Consider the following 18669-nt stretch of genomic DNA (forward strand, 5'->3'; position numbering starts at 1 on the left):
AGAAAGAAGAAGGAAGGGAGAGAGAAAGTTAGTCGGATTAAAAACAATGTAAAAATTTTAGTCTGGATATCGATATGATTTAATTTTAAGCAAATCATTTCTCATGATTATAAATTTCTCTTCCTTATCGTATTCCATTCGAATCTTTGTGCACCTATTGGAATTCTTTCCATTCCTAAATTCTCATCGATGTTGAAATAATTGTATTCGTTCGCATTTTTTTCCAAAGGTTCCCATAAAACGGGAATAAGTTCTGTGGTAGTCGGTGTGGGATTTCTACGGGACGATTGTAATAATCGTTTAGTCGACAATATTCCATGCAAATATATATACATGCATATCTGTCTGTGTATGTGTGTGTGTCTTTATGTTTATAGGGATGTGGTTATAAAGAAATAAATTAGAAGACACTTTACCCTGTCTTAGCAAAATCAGTCCACAATTGCGTAAAATATTCCATTATTTTGTAATCTTTTGTCCCAGGACTATGCGGTTTGAATAATAAATATTTCTTTAATTTTCCATAGAACATATAAAACAATTCGTCGCTATGCGTGGGTCCTAGTATAAAAAAAAAAAATATGAAACGATTTATGTATAATGTGTGTTTTCATATACACTTAAAAAGATAAAAGTTTCTCCATATTTCTCTTTTATTTTTCTTTATTCTTTTCTTTTATTTCTTTTTTTCTTTTTACCTGGTATCTGAATGCACATGGCCGTCTTCATAAAGGTACCATTTGTGGAGTCATAAGAGAACTTGTATAAGTACACCGGATATTTATTTATCTTCGGCAAGATTCGTGCTAATTCAAAAATATGATAATAGTACATTAAGTCTCCTAGAAAATACATAATATTTTCGGAGGATTCATCGTTGAAGGATTTTTCACCGAAGTACAAACGTTCCAAATCATTTATCGTGGTATTTTTTTCTTTTAGCTTTTTCACAAGATATAGCGGTATTAAATCCTTGATAGTGGCTTTAAATTGACGAATTCTTTTCAAAATAATCGCTGTAGATGAAAAACATTCGTTAATGAAATTATATGAGCGTTTTAGTTTTATTCGTTCAAGTATTTTAAACGGATTATCAATAATTTGTAATAATAATATAGACTAAATCAATATCTCGATACTTAATTGTTAAATGCTTGTAATATAAACTATCGAACTTTTTTTTTCTCTCTCTTTCTCTCTATCGACGATAATAAACATCACCAACTTACATGAGATTTTATGAACACCCATAAAAAAGGATCCTTCTATACCGTTGAACCCAAACATGAACGGTACCTTGGTGCCAAGTTGCATAGCGATCTCCGGTGGTTGCGCTAAGAATGGATTCTTCGATTTGTAATCCACTCCTGGTGAAAACGCCGTGTACACCGTCAATTTATCCTAAAAAGTACATAACTTTCGTTTTTATTTATTTAAACGAAACGAACAACACTGTCCGCGTGATTCAATCGATAGAAGCAAGATATATTATTTACCTTTGGTATTACATATGATTCATATTTGACGAGTTTCTTAACATCCACCTTTCGTAGAAAATCAACGATGGCTTTTGGATCGATCGATTTGAAACCTAACATTGCTGATAACTGATAAGCATATTTTCTTGGTTCGTCGGATGCGCTAGCCCAACTATTCGTTGCTAAGCCGCTTTGCGCTATAGCCTTGTGAAATAATCCTGAAGGAGCAAAAAAAAAAGATAAAGAAACGAAAAAAGAAAGAAAGAAAAAAGGGATATCGATAAAGACGAGATTTTCAAAAATGTAGATGTTGTCTACGGAATATGTGTCCAATTTCTGATACGCGATATGGAAAGAAAAAAAAAACGTATAGGACAAAAAAAGAATCAAAAAATGCATTTATATAAAATTAATTAAATTTTTTTGTACTTCTGAATATCATTGTTTCAAATTTTTTCACCGTTTTAAAGATATGACCAAGGTAGAAACGCAATTAAATCAAAATAAATAAAAATCTACCTTCTGCCAACGGTGATATTGTTAAATAATGCACAGAGGCTGCTCCAGCGCTTCCACCAAATATAGTTACGTTCTGAGGATCACCACCGAATACTTCGATATTATCTCTGACCCAACGTAATGCCATCACTTGGTCTTTTAAGCCCTGATTTCCCGGTGCAACCTCATGTTCCAGATTAAGAAATCCTAAAGGATGTCTTCATTAAAATAAATATGTAACTATGCACGAAATAATACGGATTACTGAGTTTTCTTGTTTTGCATATAATCATTGCAGTGTTTTCTTTTTGTTCCTTTTTTTCCTCTTTCGTTTTTATCAGAAAGAAAAAGAGAGAGAGAGAGGTTGAGAGAGAAAGAGAGGGAGAGATAGAGAGAGAGAGAGAGAGAGAGAAAGAGAGGGAGAGAGAGAGAGAGAGAGAGATAGATAGATAGAGAATAAGAATTGCAATTATAGATTTTAATTAGAAAGAAGGAACGTTCGTTTTTTCTTGAATTTTAAAATACCGCTTAAATATTTATGAGAATATAATTAGAATTGTAATTATAATGTTATCGAACAGAAATAATGTTCGTTTTTACTTACCTAATACACCTAATCTATAATTGAACGTAACGAGTATGATGTCCTTTCGAATGATATAATCAGCACTATACATGTCATCGTTTCCTGATCCCACACAAAAACCGCCACCATGAATCCATACCATTACCGGCAGTTTCGCAAACATCTCGATTCTTTTTGACTTATAAACGTTTAGATAGAGACAATCATCGCTACCTATTACCTTATCACTCGTAGTTAATTGCATGGAAATATTACCGAATTTCGAACCATCCCTTATTCCGTTCCATCCTTCCGCTGGTAATGGATCCTAATGATTTGTTCTTTATTAAAAAAATTTAATATATTAAATAAATAATAAATATAAGCAACTACTTATAATATTAATAGTAAAATAAATAAGAAATTAAATTTATATTAAATATAAATATTATAATTATAAATGTATATATGTATATATTCATACAAAATGATAATTAAAATAGAATGAATATACAATGATCAAGAGACATTGCATTTTTTTCGATATACATATTTCATTTGATATGTATATATTCTACTAAAAATATTTCTCTTGGAATTTAATATTTTTTGATTTTACAATAGTGGTAATGTTAGTGGCCAATGATCTGATACTATCAACGTTTGTTCGTAAGAAAAATGATACATAATTTTTTTTCCCTTTTTTCTTACTTTTTTTTATTTCTTTTTTTTTTTTTTTGCGAACTAAAAAGAAAAAGAGACATTGATTCAGAAGAGTTCATTTCAATTAAATATTAAATACCTGAAACCTAAGCTCGCCGATCGGTGGTTTCGCATAAGGTATTCCTTGAAATGCCAAATAATTATCATTATTACTGCAAACGTTATACTTAATGACACCTTGAATTTTTCCCTGTTTGAGACATAGCACAGGTCCTTGTTGTTGGCGATCCATATATTTGTTCATATAATGCATATATTGTTCTACATATTTATATATAGCTGTGTATATATATTTATATATATAAGAAAAAAAAATTCGCACAATCATCATAAACATGAAGAAGATGAAAAATAATAATATAAGAGACCTGTATCTGGTCAACAGTCCGAGAGACACTGGGTTTCTCTTTTTTGTCGTCGTATTTCTGTACACGATATTCGAAGTGGGGAAAGATGAAATAGTAAGTGGGGATTAACAGAAAATAAAAGAAACGTCATTTTGTGCTAATCCTGATTTCTAGAATAGTGAATTGCAATGTTATTTTTCTCAAGTAATTATGATAAACGTAAATGAAGAAAAGAGTAAAATGATTAAGAAAATATATACATTTATGTACGTATTCATATAATATATGTGATCTTTTGCCTTCCGCTGATACACTGGCGTGACGTATGCTTGCCAATGATTATCGATCGCTGTTATGTACGTGATTTTTTCTCGCCAAGAATGGTGCTTCATATCAACGTTTGTATGGGTAGACATGCTTTTGCAAAGCAACATTTGACGATCAGGGAACATAGATTTCCGCCTACAACGTTCCTCTGCATTTTGGAAAATGTTTTCAAAATTATCATACTAAAAAAAACTATGAATCCTAGGAGTTAAATTTTTTAAGTAAAATGTTTTAGTACTAATTAAAAAATATAAGACTATGGAATAAAAATAGTGTAACAGTTATTTTAGTGCTTTCTTTAATAATAATTATATTCCAACTACTTATGTTGCGAAAAATTGCATAAATATCACCGTTGGCGAACAATAGAACCTGAGTGAATCTCGCCGGCGGAAACGTAACGGCCCTTCGATAAATGCGCGGCCGGCAAAGTGTAAAAAGTATATAATATATTATTTTGTTTTTTTTTTTTTTGTTTGTTCCATGTTTTTTACTTTTTAATACATGATTATAATATATAATAATTTCATGATTAATAATAATGTAACGATAGAAAGAATTTATTTATGACATATTTTATGATTATCGATTTTTGATGAAAATTTTCTTTCATTGTACGAAGATCTTATTTAGTACGTCTAGAGCATGAAGATACATACATAAGTCATAAAACATATTTAACTTTCAACCTTTGTATATTAAAAAAATGAATTAATATGAATCAAACCCGTATCGGTTGGTTATAAACTATAATGCATTTACATATTTATTTGTCGTTTATCCAAAGGAACATGATTTTGAAATTGTAAGTAGCATCTTATTCGAAAGTCGATATATATATATATAGTGTTTTATTAGAAATTAAAAATATTTGTTTCTTTTATTTTATTCTTTTTTTCATACAAAATAAATTATTATTTGCCAGATAAAATATATGAAATGTATGACCTTCTTATCATAAATCGTACTATTCTGACTATAATATTATTCTCGTCTCGGAATATTTTCCTCTTAATTATTATTATTGTTTCTATAGCGAAGAGAAATACGATATTTCTTCTATTTTATTTATTATTCTTCTTATCTTCTCTTTTTTTTCCTTTTCTCTTAGGAATCATAGTTACCCATATCGGACACGTATCGTACTTATGCGTAATAAAATTTTAACGTTCATATTAAATTTTCTTAAAATGCTTATTTTCTGTAATAATTACAATTTTCTTCCTCTCTTTTTAAGATGATATTTAACATTTATTGTAATGGTGATGTATTTGTTTTATTAAAACAAATTGCTGATTCCAGAATAGTTATGTCTCGATAATTTTGCGGGTGATGACCCATTGCCTTCCGCTTAATTTCGACAGATTATAGATATTACGAAATTTATAAGATAATGTAGTCTAGAAACTCATTTTTGGCCGTTACATTGATATTTTCTAACACTAAAACAAAAGCTTTGTCGTTTTGATTTATCTTACAGGAATAAATTATCAATTACAGGAATAAATTATCAATGCTGTCCAGTATATAATTGCTATAATTGGTCTTATTTATTTCGCTTACATTCGTAAGCTCTATCTCCTTCGTCGACATATAACATCTCCATTCTGTTATGTAATTCATTTCGTATGTGCCATTTGCCGAATTTTTGGGATATAACCGATGGGTCTCTGTCATTGGTTAATCGATTGACAGAATACAAAGTAAAGTAGCCGTGACGTTGATTAGATATCGAACAAATTCTTTTTTTAAACTTCCTTGTATGATTTTAAAAAGAGCATCGCTTTTTTCTCAACTAAATAATATAGCAGATATTTCAACATCTGATTTGTATTATATTTGCTTCTATCATTTGCCATTAATTTTGGGAATATAATATCCAAGCGATAGGTGTCTATCAGTTTGAAGTGCGACATATTTATAAATAACGTTGGCTTCTCTAGGAACGTTTCTTTGGCGTTTTTAAGGAACATACCAGCGGACTTAATCTTAAGTTTAATTTAGGGTGGATTAGTTTCGTATCTTTTAAAACTCTCATTTCGAAATAAGGCGTCATTAAACTCATAGTGACTATTTTTCTAGAAAACAGAAAAAAAAATTTCTAATTATTATACTATACTTTAATACTATTTAAATACAGGCATTATGTATTTATTTATTTATTTATTTATAAACGCACATCATTCATTGTCTGTGCAGTGAACCTTATTTGTTTGTTCTTCGAAAATGATCCTTTTTATTATTTATATATATATGTAAATATATGCGAGTTTGTATGTGTGTGTGTGTCTTATTTACATGCAATTTTCATGTGATCAAATTTTTTTTTGTTTTTTTTTTTTTTTTAACAAATATCTACACAATGATTAAATTTTTATTGAGCAAGATCACACGTTATAAAAAAGATACAGCTGGTATATTTATAAAAAATTACAAATATTACAACAATAATAATAATTTAATAATGATAAGATTCTAAGAAAGAAGAATAGATAGAGAGAGAAATTTAATCTAATTAAAAACAATGTAAAAATATTAGTCTGGATATCGATATGATTTAATTTTAAATAAATCATTTTTCATGATTACAAATTGTTCTTCCTTATCATATTCCATTCGAATCTTTGTGCACCTATTGGAATTCTTTCCATTCCTAAATTCTCATCGATGTTGAAATAATTGTATTCGTTCGCATTTTTTTCCAAAGGTTCCCATAAAACGGGAATAAGTTCTGTAGTAGTTGGTGTGGGATTTCTACGGGGCGATTGTAATAATCGTTTAGTCGACAATATTCCATGCAAATATATATACATGCATATCTGTCTGTGTATGTGTGTGTGTCTTTATGTTTATAAGGATGTGGTTATAAAGAAATAAATTAGAAGATACTTTACCCTGTCTTAGCAAAATCAGTCCACAATTGTGTAAAATATTCCATTATTTTGTAATCTTTTGTCCCAGGACTATGTGGTTTCAATAATAAATATTTTTGAAATTTGCCATAGAACATATAAAACAATTCGTCGCCATGCGTAGGTCCTAGTATAAAAAAAAATATGAAACGATTTATGTATAATGTGTGTTTTCATATACACTTAAAAAGATAAAAGTTTCTCCATATTTCTCTTTTATTTTTCTTTATTCTTTTCTTTTATTTCTTTTTTTTTTTTCTTACCTGGTATCTGAATGCACATGGCCCTCTTCATAAAGGTATCATTTGTGGAGTCATAAGAGAACTTGTATAAGTACACCGGATATTTATTTATCTTCGGCAAGATTCGTGCTAAGTCAAAAATATGATAATAGAACATTAAGTCTCCTAGAAAATACATAATATTTTCGGAGGATTCATCGTTGAAGGATTTTTCACCGAAATACAAACGTTCCAAATCATCTATCGTGGTATTTTTTTCTTCGAGCTTTTTCACGATATATGGCGGTATTAAATCCTTGATAGTGGCTTTAAATTGACGAATTCTTCTCAAAATAATCGCTGTAGATGAAAAACATTCGTTAATGAAATTATATGTCCGTTTTAGTTTTATTCGTTCAAGTATTTTAAACGGATTATCAATAATTTGTAATAATAATATAAACTAAATCAATATCTCGATACTTAATTGTTATATGCTTGTAATATAAACTGTAGCGAAATTCTTTTTTCTCTCTCTTTCTCTCTATCGACGATAGTAAACATCACCGACTTACATGAGTTTTTATGAATACCCATAAAAAAGGATCCTTCTACATCGTTGAACCCAAACATGAACGGTACCTTAGTGCCAAGTTGCATAGCGACCTCCGGTGGTTGCGCTAAGAATGGATTTTTCGATTTGTAATCCACTCCTGGTAAAAACGGCGAGAACATCGTTAATTTATCCTAAAAAGTACATAACTTTCGTTTTTATTTATTTAAACGAAACGAACAATACTGTCCGCGTGATTCAATCGATAGAACCAAGATATATTATTTACCTTTGGTATTACATATGATTGATATTTGACGAGTTTCTTAACATCCACTTTTCTTAGAAAATCCACGACAGCTTCTGGATCGCACGATTCGAAACCTAACATAGATGATAACTGATAACCGTATCTTCTTGGTTCGTCGGATGTGTGAGCCCAACTATTCGTTGCTAAGCCGCTTTGCGCTATAGCCTTGTGAAATAATCCTGAAAGAGCGATAAGAAAATAAAAAAAATAGAGAAATGAAAAAAAAGAAAGAAAGAAAAAACAGATACCGGCAAGACGAGATTCTCAGGAATGTAGATCTTAAATGTCTTGCATACGTATTGTGTTCAATTTCTGATACGCGATATGGATAGAAAAAGAAAAAACGTATAGGACAAAAAAAGAATCAAAAAATGCATTTATATAAAATTAATTCAATTTTTTTGTACTTCTGAATATCATTGTTTCATATTTTTTCACTGTTTTAAAGATATGACCAAGGTAGAAACGCAATTAAATCAAAATGAATAAAAATCTACCTTCTGCCAACGGTGATATTGTTAAATAATGAACAGAGGCTGCTCCAGCGCTTCCACCAAATATAGTTACGTTCTGAGGATCACCACCGAATACTTCGATATTATCTCTTACCCAACGTAATGCCATCACTTGGTCCTTTAAGCCTTGATTTCCCGGTGCAACCTCATGTTCCAGATTAAGAAATCCTAAAGGATGTCTTCATTAAAATAAATATGTAACTATGCACGAAATAATACGGATTACAGAGTTTTCTTGTTTTCTGTAAAATGAGTGGGATGTTTTTTTTTTTGTTCCTTTTTATCCTTTTTCGTTTTTATCAGAAAGAAAAAGAGAGAGAGAGATAGAGAGAGAGAGAGAGAGAGAGAGAGAGGGAGAGAGAGAGAGAGAGATAGAGAGAGAGAGAGAGAGAAAGAGAAAGAGAGTGAGAGAGAGATAGAAGGGAAAAGAATAAAAATTGCAATTATAAATTTTAATCAGAAAAATGGTACGTTCATTTTTTTTTGGACTTTTAAATACCATTTTGATATTTACGAGAATATAATTAGAATTGTAATTATAATGTTATCGAACAGAAATAATGTTCGTTTTTACTTACCTAATACACCTAATCTATAATTGAACGTAACGAGTATGATGTCCTTTCGAATGATATAATCAGGACTGCACATGTCATCGTTTCCTGATCCCAAATAAAAGCCACCACAATGAATCCATACCATTACCGGCAGTTTCGCAAACATCTCGATTCTTTTTGACTTATAAACGTTTAGATAGAGACAATCATCGCTACCTATTACCTTACCACTCGTAGTTAATTGCATGGAAATATTACCGAATTTCGAACCATCCCTTATTCCGTTCCATCCTTCCGCTGGTAGTGGATCCTAGTGATTCGTTTGTTATTAAAAAAATTTAATATAGTAAATAAATATTAAATATAAACAACTACTTATAATATTAATAATAAAATAAATAAGAAATTAAATTTATATTAAATATAAATATTAAAATTAGAAATGTATATATGTATATATTCATACAAAATGATAATTAAAATAGAATGAATATACAATGTTCAAGAGACATTGCATTTTTTTCTATATACAACAATTATGAAAGAATTATTTCGGAATGTTAAATGAATTAAATCCTAAATTTTCGATATTCATATTTCATTTGATATGTATATATTCTATTGAAAATATTTCTCTTGGATTTTAATATTTTTTGATTTTACAATAGTGGGAATGTTAGTGGCCAATGATCCGATATTATCAACGTTTGTACGTAAGAAGAATGATACATAATTTTTTTTCCCTTTTTTCTTACTTTTTTTTATTTCTTTTTTTTTGCGAATTAAAAAGAAGAAGAGACATTGATTGAGATGAGTTCATTTCAATTAAATATTAAATACCTGAAATCTAAGCTCGCCGATCGGTGGTTTCGCATAAGGTATTCCTCGAAATGCCAAATAATTATCATTATTACTGCAAACGTTATACTTAATGACACCTTGAATTTTTCCCTGTTTGAGACATAGCACAGGTCCTTGTTGTCGGCGATCCATATATTTGTTCATATAATGAAAATATTGTTCTACATATTGATGTATAGCTATGTATATATATTTGTATATATAAAAAAAAAATATTCGCACAATCATCATAGACATGAAAAAGATGAAAAATAATAATATAAGAGACCTGTATCTGATCAACAGTCCGAGAGTCACTGGGTTTCTCTTTTTTGCCTTCGTATTTATGTACACGATGTTTCGATTAAGTGGGGAAAGATGAAATAGTAAGTGGGGATGAACAGAAAGTAAAGGGGATCTCATTTTGACCTAAGGGTTTTCATTATCAAAAGTTGATTTGAATATTATTTATGTCAAGTAATTATGATAAACATAAATGAAAAGATAAGAAAAAAGATTGGAAAAATATATACATTTATGTATCTGTACAATATTATTAAAAATTATTTAATATATTGTTTTGTTTTTGTTTTTGTTCTTCTTTGTTTTTTTTTTTTTTTTTAATATATGATTATAATATATAATAATTTCATTATTAATAATAATGTAACTATAAAGCGAATTTATTTATGACAATTGTATTATTATCGATTTTTGATGAAGATTTTGTTTCATCGTACGAAGATCTCATCTGGTACGCCTAGAACACGAAGATGCATACATAAACCATAAGACATCTTTGCTTTTTAAGTTTTTTATACTACATAAAAAATGAATTAATATGTATCAAGCGTTTATAGATTTTTCATCAGTATAATGCACTTACATATTCATTCGTTGTTAATCAAAAAAAACATGTATTTTAAATTGTAAGTAGCTTATTAATAGATAATCATATATAGATATTGATTTAAATCATACATATATATATATATATATATATATATATATATATATATATATATGATATATATAATTTAGATGTTTTAGAATTTTTTTTCCTTTATATTTTTTTTTTTTCATAAAATAAATTATTATTTGACAGATAAAAGTATATATAATGTATGACCTCTTTATCATAAATCGTACTATTCTGACTATATAATTTTATTCTTGTCTCGGAATATTTTGTTTTTTAATTATTATTATTATTTCTGTAGCGAAGAGAAATACGATAATTTTTCTATTTTATTTATTATTCTTTTTTTCTTCTTTTTTTTTTCTTTTTCTATTCATTTTCGCGTAGGAGTCATGGTTACGCATGTCGGATGCGTATCGTACTTATGCGTAATAAAATTTTAACGTTCATATTAAATTTTCTTAAAATGCTTAATTTCTGTAATAATTACAATTTTCTTTCCTTTTTTTAAGATGATATTTTACACTTATTCTAATGGTGATGTATTTGTTTTATTAAAACAAATTGCTGATTCCAGAATAGTTATGTCTCGATAATTTTGCGGGTGATGACCCATTGCCTTCCGCTTAATTTCGACAGATTATAGATATTACGAAATTTATAAGATAATGTAGTCTAGAAACTCATTTTTGGCCGTTACATTGATATTTTCTAACACTAAAACAAAAGCTTTGTCGTTTTGATTTATCTTACAGGAATAAATTATCAATTACAGGAATAAATTATCAATGCTATCCATATATAATTGCTATAATTGGTCTTATTTATTTCGCTTACGTTCGAAGCACTATCTCCTTCGTCGGCATATAACATCTCCATTCTGTTATGTAATTCATTTCGTATGTGCCATTTGCCGAATTTTTTGAATATAACCGATGGGTCTCTGTCATTGGTTAATCGATTGACAGAATACAAAGTAAAGTAGCTGTGACGTTGATTAGATATCGAACAAATTCTTTTTTTAAACTTCCTTGTATGATTTTAAAAAGAGCATCGCTTTTTTCTCAACTAAATAATATAGCAGATATTTCAACATCTGATTTGTATTATATTTGCTTCTATCATTTGCCATTAATTTTGGGAATATAATATCCAAGCGATAGGTGTCTATCAGTTTGAAGTGCGACATATTTATAAATAACGTTGGCTTCTCTAGGAACGTTTCTTTGGCGTTTTTAAGGAACATACCAGCGGACTTAATCTTAAGTTTAATTTAGAGTGGATTAGTTTCGTATCTTTTAAAAATCTCGTTTCGAAATAAGGCGTCATTAAACTCATAGTGACTATTTTTCTAGAAAACAAAAAAAAAAACTTCAAATTATTATACTATACTTTAATAAAATGTAAATACAGGCATTATATATTTATTTATTTATTTATTTATTTATAAACGCACATCATTCATTGCCTGTGAAGTGAACCTATGTAATACCTTATTTGTTTGTTCTTCGAAAATTATCCTTTTTATTATATATATATATATATATATGCGTGTTTGTGTGTTTGTCTGTCTCATTTACATGAAATTTTCATATGTGATCAAATTTTTTTTTAACAAATATCTACACAATCATTAAATTTTTATTGAGCAAGATCACTCGTTATAAAAAAAATACAGCTATTATATTTATAAAAGATTACAAATATTACAACAATAATAATAATTTAATAATGATAGGATTCTAAGAAAGAAGAATAGATAGAGAAAGAAATTTAGTCCAATTAAAAACAATGTAAAAATTTTAGTCTAGATATCGATATGATTTAATTTTAAGCAAATCATTTCTCATGATTATAAATTTCTCTTCCTTATCGTATTCCATTCGAATCTTTGTGCACCTATTGGAATTCTTTCCATTCCTAAATTCTCATCGATGTTGAAATAATTGTATTCGTTCGCATTTTTTTCCAAAGGTTCCCATAAAACGGGAATAAGTTCTGTGGTAGTCGGTGTGGGATTTCTACGGGACGATTGTAATAATCGTTTAGTCGACAATATTCCATGCAAAAATATATACATGCATATCTGTCTGTGTATGTGTGTGTGTCTTTATGTTTATAGGGATGTGGTTATAAAGAAATAAATTAGAAGATACTTTACCCTGTCTTAGCAAAATCAGTCCACAATTGCGTAAAATATTCCATTATTTTGTAATCTTTTGTCCCAGGACTATGCGGTTTGAATAATAAATATTTCTTTAATTTTCCATAGAACATATAAAACAATTCGTCGCTATGCGTAGGTCCTAGTATAAAAAAAGATATGAAACGATTTATGTATAATGTGTGTTTTCATATACACTTAAAAAGATAAAAGTTTCTCCATATTTCTCTTTTATTTTTCTTTATTATTTTCTTTTATTTCTTTTTTTTTTTCTTACCTGGTATCTGAATGCACATGGCCCTCTTCATAAAGGTAGCATTTGTGGAGTCATAAGAGAACTTGTATAAGTACACCGGATATTTATTTATCTTCGCCAAGATTCGTGCTAATTCAAAAATATGATAATAGAACATTAAGTCTCCTAGAAAATACATAATATTTTCGGAGGATTCATCGTTGAAGGATTTTTCACCGAAATACAAACGTTCCAAATCATTTATCGTGGTATTTTTTTCTTTTAGCTTTTTCACGAGATATGGCGGTATTAAATCCTTGATAGTGGCTTTAAATTGACGAATTCTTTTCAAAATAATCGCTGTAGATGAAAAACATTCGTTAATGAAATTATATGAGCGCTTTAGTTTTATTCGTTCAAGTATTTTAAACGGATTATCAATAATTTGTAATAATAATATAGACTAAATCAATATCTCGATACTTAATTGTTAAATGCTTGTAATATAAACTGTAGCGAAATTTTTTTTTCTCTCTCTTTCTCTCTATCGACGATAATAAACATCACCGACTTACATGAGTTTTTATGAATACCCATAAAAAAGGATCCTTCTATACCGTTGAACCCAAACATGAACGGTACCTTAGTGCCAAGTTGCATAGCGATCTCCGGTGGTTGCGCTAAGAATGGATTCTTCGATTTGTAATCCACTCCTGGTGAAAACGCCGTGTACACCGTCAATTTATCCTAAAAAGTACATAACTTTCGTTTTTATTTATTTAAACGAAACGAACAACAATGTCCGCGTGATTCAATCGATAGAACCAAGATATATTATTTACCTCTGGTATTACATATGATTGATATTTGACGAGCTTCTTAACCTCCACCTTTCGTAGAAAATCAACGATGGCTTTTGGATCGAACGATTTGAAACCTAACATTGCTGATAACTGATAAGCATATCTTCTTGATTCGTCGGATGCGCTAGCCCAACTATTCGTTGCTAAGCCGCTTTGCGCTATAGCCTTGTGAAATAATCCTAAAAGAGCGAAAAAAAAAATGAAAAAAATAAAGAAATGAAAAAAAAGAAAGAAAGAAAAAACTGATACCGGCAAGACGAGATTTTTAGGAATGTGGATTGCTTACGTTTTGTGCTCAATTTCTGATACGCGATATGGAAAGAAAAAGAAAAAACGCATAGAACAAAAAAAGAATCAAAATCGCATTTATATAAAATTAATTCAATTTTTTTGTACTTGTAAATATCATCGTTTCAAATTTTTTCACCATTTTAAAGATATGACCCAGGTAGAAACGCAATTAAATCAAAATGAATAAAAATCTACATTCTGCCAACGGTGATATTGTTAAATAATGAACAGAGGCTGCTCCAGCGCTTCCACCAAATATAGTTACGTTCTGAGGATCACCACCGAATACTTCGATATTTTCTCTGACCCAGCGTAATGCCATTACTTGGTCCTTTAAGCCTTGATTTCCCGGTGCAACCTCATGTTCCAAATTAAGAAATCCTAAAGCATGTTTTCCTTAAGATAAATATGTAACTATGCACGAAATAATACAGATTACAGAGTTTTCTTGTTTTCTGTAAAATCATTGTGACGTTCTCTTTTTGTTCCTTTTTTTCCTCTTTCGTTTTTATCAGAAAGAAAAAGAGAGAGAGAGAGAGAGGGTGAGAGAGAAAGAGAGGGAGAGAGAGAGAGAGAGATAGGGAGTGAGAGAGAGAAGGGAAAAGAATAAAAATTGCAATTATAAATTTTAATTAGAAAGAAGGAACGTTCCTTTTTTCTTGAATTTTAAAATACCGCTTAAATATTTATGAGAATATAATTAAAATTGTAATTATAATGTTATCGAACAGAAATAATGTTCGTTTTTATTTACCTAATACACTTAATCTATAATTGAACGTAACGAGTATGATGTCCTTTCGAATGATATAATCAGGACTATACATGTCATCGTTTCCTGATCCCAAATAAAAGCCACCACAATGAATCCATACCATTACCGGCAGTTTCGCAAACATCTCGATTCTTTTTGACTTATAAACGTTTAGATAGAGACAATCATCGCTACCTATTACCTTACCACTCGTAGTTAATTGGATGGAAATATTACCGAATTTCGAACCATCCCTTATTCCGTTCCATCCTTCCGCTGGTAGTGGATCCTAATGATTCGTTCTTTATTAAAAAAATTTAATATATTAAATAAATATTAAATATAGACAACTACTTATAATATTAATAATAAAATAAATAAGAAATTAAATTTATATTAAATATAAACATTATAATTATAAATGTATATATGTATATATTCATACAAAATGATAATTAAAATAGAATGAATATACAATGTTCAAGAGACATTGCATTTTTTTCTATATACAACAATTATGGAAGAATTATTTCGGAATGTTAAATGAATTAAATCCAAAATTTTCGATATACATATTTCATTTGATATGTATATATTCTATTGAAAATATTTCTCTTGGATTTTAATATTTTTTGATTTTACAATAGTGGTCATGTTAGTGGCCAATGATCCGATATTATCAACGTTTGTTCGTAAGAAAAATGATACATAATTTTTTTCCCTTTTTTCTTACTTTTTTTTATTTCTTTTTTTTTTGCGAACTAAAAAGAAGAAGAGACATTGATTGAGATGAGTTCATTTCAATTAAATATTAAATACCTGAAATCTAAGCTCGCCGATCGGTGGTTTCGCATAAGGTATTCCTCGAAATGCCAAATAATTATCATTATTACTGCAAACGTTATACTTAATGACACCTTGAATTTTTCCCTGTTTGAGACATAGCACAGGTCCTTGTTGTCGGCGATCCATATATTTGGTCATATAATGCATATATTGTTCTACATATTTATATATAGCTCTGTATATATATTTATATATATAAGAAAAAAAAATTCGCACAATCATCATAGACATGAAGAAGATGAAAAATAATAATATAAGAGTCCTGTATCAACAGTCCGAGAGTCACTGGGTTTCTCTTTTTTGACGTCGTATTTATGTACACGATGTTCGATTAGGTGGGGAAAGATGAAATAATAAGTGGGGATTAACAGAAAGTAAAAGAAACGTCATTTTGTTCTAATCCTCTTTTCTACAATAAATGAATTGGAATATTATTTGTCTCAAATAATTATGATAAACGTAAATGAAGAAAAGAGTAAAATGATTAAGAAAATATATACATTTATGTACGTATTCATATATGTAGTCTTTTGCCTTCCGCTGATACACTGGCGTGACGTATGCTTGCCACTGATTATCGGTCGCTGTTATGTACGTGACGTTTTTTCGCCAAGAATGGTGCTTCATATCAACGTTTGTATGGGTAGACATGCTTTTGCAAAGCAACATTTGACGATCAGGGAACATAGGTTTCCGCCTACAATGTTCCTCTGCATTTTGGAAAATGTTTTCAAAATTATCATACTAAAAAAAACTATGAATCCTAGGAGTTAAATTTTTTAAGTAAAATGTTTTAGTACTAATTAAAAAATATAAGACTATGGAATAAAAATAGTGTAACAATTATTTTAGTGCCTTCTTTAATATTAATTATATTTCAACTACTTATGTTGCGAAAAATTGCATAAATATCACCGTTGGCGAACAGTAGAACCTGAGTGAATCTCGCCGGCGGAAACGTAACGGCCCTTCGATAAATGCGCGGCCGGCAAAGTGTAAAAAGTATATAATATATTATTTTGTTTTTGTTTTTTTTTGTTTGTTCCATGTTTTTTACTTTTTAATACATGATTATAATATATAATAATTTCATGATTAATAATAATGTAACGATAGGAAGAATTTATTTATGACATATTTTATGATTATCGATTCTTGATGAAAATTTTCTTTCATTGTACGAAGATCTTATCTAGTACGTCTAGAGCATGAAGATACATACATAAGTCATAAAACATATTTAATTTTCAACCTTTGTATATTAAAAAAATGAATTAATATGAATCAAACCCGTATCGGTTGGTTATAAAATATAGTGCATTTACATATTTATTTGTTGTTTATCGAAAGGAACATGATTTTGAAATTGTAAGTAGCATCTTATTCGAAAGTCGATATATATATATATATATATATATATATATATATATAGTGTTTTATTAGAAATTAAAAATTTTTGTTTCTTTTATTTTATTCTTTTTTTCATACAAAATAAATTATTATTTGCCAGATAAAATATATAAAATGTATGACCACCTTATCATAAATCGTACTATTCTGACTATATAATATTATTCTTGTCTCGGAATATTTTGTTTTTTAATTATTATTATTATATTAATTAATTATTATTATTATATTAATTAATTATTATTATTATATTAATTAATTATTATTATTATATTTCTATATCGAAGAGAAATACAATATTTTTTCTATTTTATTTATTATTCTTTTTTTCTTCTTTTTTTCTTCTTTTTCTTTTCATTTTCGCGTAGGAGACATGGTTACGCATGTCGGATGCGTATCGTACTTATGCGTAATAAAATTGTAATGTTCATATTAAATTTTCTTAAAATGCTTAATTTCTGTAATAATTACAATTTTCTTCCCTTTTTTTAAGATGATATTTTACATTTATTCTAATGGTGATGTATTTGTTTTATTAAAACAAATTGCTGATTCCAGAATAGTTATGTCTCGATAATTTTGCCGGTGATGACCGAATGCCTTTCGCACAATTTCGTGAGATTATAGATATTGCGAAATTTTTTAAATAATGAAGTCTAGAAATTCGTTTTTGGCTCTTACAGTTAGATTCCCTAACACTAAAAAAAACCCTTGTTGTTTTGATTTATCTTACAGGAATAAATTATCAAGTACAGGAATAAATTAATGCTAATAAATAAATCAATGCTATCCAGTCCGTGCAAAAATTGGTCTTATTTATTTCGCTTCCATTATTTATTTCGTAAGCACTATCTCCTTCGTTGGCATATAACATCTCCATTCTGCTATGTAATTCATATCTGTATGTAATTTTTGGAATATAACCGATGGGTCTCTGTCATTGGTTAATCGATTGACAGAATACAAAGTAAAGTAGCTGTGACGTTGATTAGATATCGAACAAATTCTTTTTTTAAACTTCCTTGTATGATTTTAAAAAGAGCATCGCTTTTTTCTCAACTAAATAATATAGCAGATACTTCAACATCTGATTTGTATTAAATTTGCTTCTATCATTTGGCATTAATTTTGGGAATATAATATCCAAGCGATAGGTGTCTATCAGTTTGAAGTGCGACATATTTATAAATAACGTTGGCTTCTCTAGGAACGTTACTTTAGCGTTTTTAAGGAACATACCAGCGGACTTAATCTTAAGTTTAATTTAGGGTGGATTAGTTTCGTATCTTTTAAAAATCTCGTTTCGAAATAAGGATTCATTAAACTCATAGTGACTATTTT

The 18669-nt window shown here is 28.8% G+C and overlaps 3 protein-coding genes across 8 annotated transcripts in view; 1 reads left to right on the forward strand and 2 right to left on the reverse strand.

Moving 5' to 3' along the window:
• The window catches only part of Dh31-R (Diuretic hormone 31 Receptor), a 133503-nt gene that overhangs the window by 61338 nt on the left and 53496 nt on the right, over positions 1 to 18669 (forward strand). The gene's annotated exons all lie outside the window — the stretch shown is intronic.
• LOC118448226 (juvenile hormone esterase-like) lies at positions 5487 to 10080 on the reverse strand. Of its 3 annotated transcripts, XM_085663142.1 has the most exons (9): positions 9847 to 10070; positions 9265 to 9316; positions 9028 to 9111; positions 8432 to 8617; positions 7914 to 8113; positions 7647 to 7818; positions 7114 to 7431; positions 6833 to 6977; positions 6419 to 6692 (listed from the first exon to the last, which is right to left on the reverse strand). In XM_085663142.1, the coding sequence occupies exons 1-9, from the start codon at positions 10009 to 10011 to the stop codon at positions 6524 to 6526; spliced, it is 1491 nt and encodes a 496-aa protein (XP_085519268.1). In that variant the 5' UTR covers positions 10012 to 10070; the 3' UTR covers positions 6419 to 6523. The 3 variants fall into 3 exon arrangements, with proteins under 3 accessions (XP_085519267.1, XP_035737133.2, XP_085519268.1); XM_085663141.1 differs by lacking the exon at positions 6419 to 6692 and adding an exon at positions 5487 to 6016 and having other exon boundaries at positions 9028 to 9316; positions 9847 to 10080; XM_035881240.2 differs by having other exon boundaries at positions 6417 to 6692; positions 9028 to 9316; positions 9847 to 10077.
• LOC146872367 (carboxylic ester hydrolase-like) lies at positions 12491 to 16175 on the reverse strand. The gene is given in 8 exon segments (XM_085663090.1): positions 12491 to 12786; positions 12927 to 13071; positions 13207 to 13524; positions 13740 to 13911; positions 14007 to 14206; positions 14514 to 14699; positions 15073 to 15361; positions 15892 to 16175. Coding segments are annotated over 8 exon segments (1737 nt in total). The 5' UTR covers positions 16150 to 16175; the 3' UTR covers positions 12491 to 12617.

This window comes from Vespa mandarinia, chromosome 20 (assembly GCF_050613455.1).
Source record: "Vespa mandarinia isolate Hongniang chromosome 20, ASM5061345v1, whole genome shotgun sequence".
Classification (NCBI taxonomy): Eukaryota; Metazoa; Arthropoda; class Insecta; order Hymenoptera; family Vespidae; genus Vespa; species Vespa mandarinia.